This window comes from Cryptotermes secundus, unplaced genomic scaffold (genome assembly GCF_002891405.2).
Source record: "Cryptotermes secundus unplaced genomic scaffold, Csec_1.0 scaffold550, whole genome shotgun sequence".
Lineage (NCBI taxonomy): Eukaryota > Metazoa > Arthropoda > Insecta > Blattodea > Kalotermitidae > Cryptotermes > Cryptotermes secundus.
The window spans coordinates 233,442-238,478 of NW_019724591.1; the positions used below are offsets into that span (position 1 = coordinate 233,442).

The 5,037-nt window shown below is 42.6% G+C and overlaps 1 protein-coding gene across 1 annotated transcript in view; it reads right to left on the reverse strand.

Moving 5' to 3' along the window:
- Window positions 1–5,037, reverse strand: part of LOC111862361 — an 84,075-nt gene that overhangs the window by 12,357 nt on the left and 66,681 nt on the right. The window contains exons 21-23 of the mRNA XM_023847676.2: window positions 1,174–1,357; window positions 917–1,073; window positions 301–382 (exon numbers count right to left, since the gene is read on the reverse strand). Coding sequence (XP_023703444.2) covers window positions 301–382; window positions 917–1,073; window positions 1,174–1,357 — 423 coding nt within the window. The remainder of the gene's footprint in view (window positions 1–300; window positions 383–916; window positions 1,074–1,173; window positions 1,358–5,037) is intronic.

Here is a 5,037-nt window from a genome sequence, read left to right on the forward strand (position 1 = left end):
GAGTATCTGTGATCCACTCAGACAATTAAGAATTATATTTCTTAGTGAGCTGTAATAACAAACAAACAAACAAACAAACAAACTCCGTGTTTTTCTACTCCAGAAATTGGGCTGAAAATACTAATTGTATTCAGAAAAAAATGGTGATGAAATGAATTACTCTTTTTTACTCTAATGATAACGTTTGTACACAGACTTTTTGTTTCAGTACTAATAAGTGATCAACTTAACCAAAAATTATTTATTTTGAATTAGGGTTCTGTTACATTTTGAAATCGTTATTTGAGCTGAATGACTTACTGTGTAGTTAGATATCTTTGTACTCCTTTTTGGAAGGTTTCTGGTGTGAGGATATGCCTCAACATTCTTAACACAGAGCCACCTTGAGAAGCAGAGAGATGATAAATTAATATTTGCAGCAATAATTAAAAGCCAGTAAATAAATAAATATAAGGAGCCAGAGATCTCAGTGATGATAAAGCTCAAAAGATTGCAATGGGCTGGGCATGTACAGAGAATGGATAAGGAGCGTATCCCAAAGAAAATATTATACAGTACGATAGGTGGTAGGAGACGTGCTGGGAAATCAAGAACTAGATGGATTGATGCGGTGGAAGAAGATGCTAAGAAGTTAATGGGCGTAAGGAATTGGAAGAGAGCAGCGCAGGATAGAGAGGAATGGAGGGGCTTGATAAGGGAGGCAAGGCCCGACATCAGGCTGTTGCACCATAGAAGAAGAATAAATAAATAAATATTAAATGAATTAATAAAATAAAAGAAAAAGTATAAGTTATTGACAAAAGGCAGTGGTCAGTAATTAAGCAGAATATATAAAAATCATAATTAATTATAAATGAATTTGATAAACAGTAGTAAACAGTTTGTATTGTAGGCAAGATTTCTAGAAAATCAGTACCTTTGCTATAAGTGATGGTACCAAATTTAGCTGATATCTCTGCAGGTGTGTTTGACTCGCTGGTTAGAGGCTGGGCACTTAGGAGAGCATCATTTGCAAACACTGTGTGTTGCTGATCCACCACAAATTGCTCCATGAGTCTCCATTCTGTTTCCACCTGTCAGTAACAGTGAGACTCATAATCCAAAGACTAATATGGCAGAGGTTATAAATTATGTAATAAAATTTAGCTTTATGATGCATATTATAGGACTTACTGTATCTGTTGAAAGGTACTGAAATAAACGGGCGAATCCTTCATTCAGCCATGTGTAATCCCACCATTGGAGAGTAACCAAGTTACCAAACCACATGTGAGCAAGTTCATGGGCAATAACAAGAGCTGTTGATTTCTTGTTACTTTCTGTAGATATTCCATCATAATACAGCAGTCCTGTTTCCCTGAGTATGAAGATCATTGTATATAATTGTGACCTGTAGTTACTTGGATACATTGTAATCATAATATATATGTATTGAGTTTAATAGGGTCATAACTGACAAAAGTGTCTTTTTTGTCTACCTCTTGTATTTGGCGCATTGGTGTATTTCTTGTCAGAATTATTCTGGCACTTACAGACAGTTTGTAGGACTCCTTGGATGGGTGATAAGCCCTGTTGTAAGGCCACTACCTACACAGGGCAACTTAAAGACAGAAGAAATGCAGAGACATCCATGCCTGGAGTGTTTGAGTAGGTGAGACATTTCACCCCTTAGACCACCATGTGGCCACTGTGATCCACTTGGCAGAAATGAAACAAAGCGAATTGCATGCTTCTTTTTTTTAATTCGCTTAGTGGGTGGGTGGAGTCCAACTGGGTCCAGTTGGCACATTTACTACTGATTGGCCTATTGTAGCCTGCCCCTGGTGATTATGATGATGGAGAATTTGGTAGAATGAAGATTGGCAGGGGAAACCGAAGTACTCGGAGAAGATCCACCCCAGAGCCAGTTTGTCCTCCACAAATCCCACTTGACCAGGCCCAGGATCGAACCCTGGCCGCCGTGGTGGGAAGCCAGAAACTAACCGCTTCAGCTATGGCGCGACCTAAATTGCATGCTTTACTACATTTCTCATATTTTGTTTGTAATACTACAAATAGTGTTTTATTGTTTCTGACTTGTTCAGGAAGCTTCAGGTAAATCTATGCCTAAGGAAGGAATGAACTGGAATAAATCAGTAAAGATAGGGAAGTGACATGAACAAAGTAATTGAATTTAAGAGTTTATGAAAATAACTGAACGGGTGATTATTGTACAAAGCAATTTCCAGACCTAGGACAGGGTATTCGCATTGTGGGGGGTGGAGTCCAGTTGGGTCCGCTTGGCACAGCGGCCACTGATTGGCCTGTTGTACCTGCCCCAGGTGATTATGTTGATGGAGAATTTGGTGGAATGAAGATTGGCAGGGGAAACCAAAGTACGCGGAGAAATCCCGCCCCAGCGCCACTTTGTCCACCACAAATCCGACTTTACCAGACCCAGGTTTGAACCTGGGCCGCTGCGGTAGGATGCCAGCCACTAACCGCTTGAGCTATGGTGCGGCCTTAGGACAGGGTATACTGTGAAGGAAAAATACCTGTTTAAAATTGGATTCTATCTTTCAACTATATATGAAGGGTACATGCAGGATGAAGAAACAAAAGAGTGATGCAAATGTAAGGGAGAAGTAAACACATAAAGACTGACAGAATTTATATTGTGAAATGTCTAAAACATAACAGAAATCACCTGGCATGTTTATTGAACATGTCATACTATTGGTGCAAATATGGGAAGAAGTAGAAGAGCTTATGGAGGTTATTTTGAATTAAATATGATACCTAAGTTATGACACTCTGCATTAAACTTGTGCCTTCAAAATTAAAATTATTTACTTTTATGAAGCCATTAAGAATGTTATTTCTTGCTTGTTTTGTTTATCAACAAAAACTATTATTTTATTTACTTTGATGAAGTAACGCTGAGCTGTGTATGTCCTGATACAACCTGCAATGAACCTGTGGGATGTGAAACTGAAGTAAACAAGGGTTGCAGAAAAGGTTTAGTTAGAAAACTATGAGAAGCGTAAGGTGTAAGATTAAATTGAATCTTGGTGAACTAAGTTGTGAATGTGTGAGCAGATTAAACTGGCTTACTGTAGTCCAATTATGGACTTGTGTTCTAGTAATGACAGACTTTCAGATTCTATAACAAGGAATTTCTTGATCAGTTATGTAACTGCTTGCCAGTGGAGTTAGGTAGTTAAATAATTTGTTCATAGTTCTTTAGTTAGCGAAACATACAAATAGTGAAGTACAGAACGTTTGCAATGTTTGAACTATGAGTGAACCTTTTGTTAATATTGTAACGTGTTGCGTTACTGAATGCGCCGTAGAGATCGTTAATTGGTTTATTGAACAATCTACAAATAACGGCTACAATTAATTATAACACAGTTGCGGGGTTTCACACTTTATAACCCTAATCGCAATAATCTGTTACCACTGTTGTGGGGTTTCACACTTTATAACCCTATGCACAAATCAGTTCACTCTGTCTACAGTAGTCTACACGTTTACAGTAGGGGAGCTATGTATCACTGTATCACACACTCCCAATTACACAATCACACACACGTCCGGTTCTTCCTTCTGCAACGGCTGCTATATTCCAACTTGTAGTCGGCTGACTGGAAAACTGTTGATAACACACTCGGCGACTGTCGCATTACAACTCCTGGTAGCTGCTGTGCAGCTCACTTATATAGCTGCAGTGCTTGCTTGTTGCGTAATGAGTGCCACGTCATCCTGTTACGTCACCGCTGTTGACTCGCGTTGCATAGCTACCAGGTTGCGAGGGCTCGGCTATCTTCGGCTCCTCTCGGCTCACTTTGGCTCCGCTCATGACGTCACCGCGGGGAGAGTGGCGGAGTGATGACTCGCCTATTACGCGAGCGCTACGTTACTGCCACGTGCCGCTGGGGAGGTAGGGGTCCTTCGTTGCGCAACATGTCACACTGCTCCCTCCTTAAGGCTGTTCGTCCCGAATAGCCTAACGGTGTATCCCGTTCCTTTCCTTTGGAGGCTGTTCTTTTTGCATCTCCTGGTATTTGGGCTACTCCTTGCAGCGATTGTTCTCCGGCTGTTACAACCGCTCCCCTCTTAAGACCTGCTCGTCTCGAGCGGTTTCCTTTCAGCTCGCCAGAAGATCCAGTTGTGTCCCATTCATCCATTACTTTCATTCTATGGCACACTCACTCTCTCTGGGGAGGCCGGCTCTTTTACATTACCGGTTCCTCCTCTGCTTGAAGTCTTCTTTTCCGTTTTGGAGGCGGTCGACACTTCCACAGTGTCCAGTCTTTGTTTATGTCGACGCAACAGCCCTCGATGCGTTGTTTGCACTGACTGACGTCGTCGTTTCTCCTGGTCTTCCCGCCACTTGCTGGCATGAGACCGTGGCGCCAAGTCCTCTGTCCGGCATCCGAAGGTTCCCTGGGGAGTTTCCTTCTTGAAGGCATTTCTCCAACGTCGGGCCACTGTCGCGTGACGGGATGTCTTCCTGCAGGGGGCAGCCAACTTCTTCTGGGACTCATGATCCCCTCGGGTCCAAGATTTCCTGAAGATGTTCCTCTTGCGCCATGCCACTCTTGCATGGCGGGACACCTTCCTGCTGACGACGGCCAATTTGTTCTGGGGTCCTCAATTTTTCCATGTCGAATTATTCTTATTTCGTCGATTTCGGTCCCTGCGCCTTTTCTTCTTCGGTTCTCTGACCTGCATTACTTCGGCGTCTTGTACGGGTACCTCTCGTTGTTCTGCTGCCTCAGGTTTCCTGTGCACTGAGGCCGGCTCTTCATCTTCTGGACGTGCCTCCATTTCTTGGCAGGCCATCGTCACTCCGACCGGTATCACTATGGGAACCTCTTCTTGTTGTGCCGTCGCAGGTATCGTTTCCACTGGGTAGGCCAACGTCTCTTCCTGCCAGGCATTGAAGTCGGCGTCTAATTTCGTCAGCATGCTATTTGCTTTTTCTTGATTGAATTCTAATTTCGCCAGGAAATCCTCTCTGTCTTTTTTTTTGGTTGGCTTCCATTCTCTCTT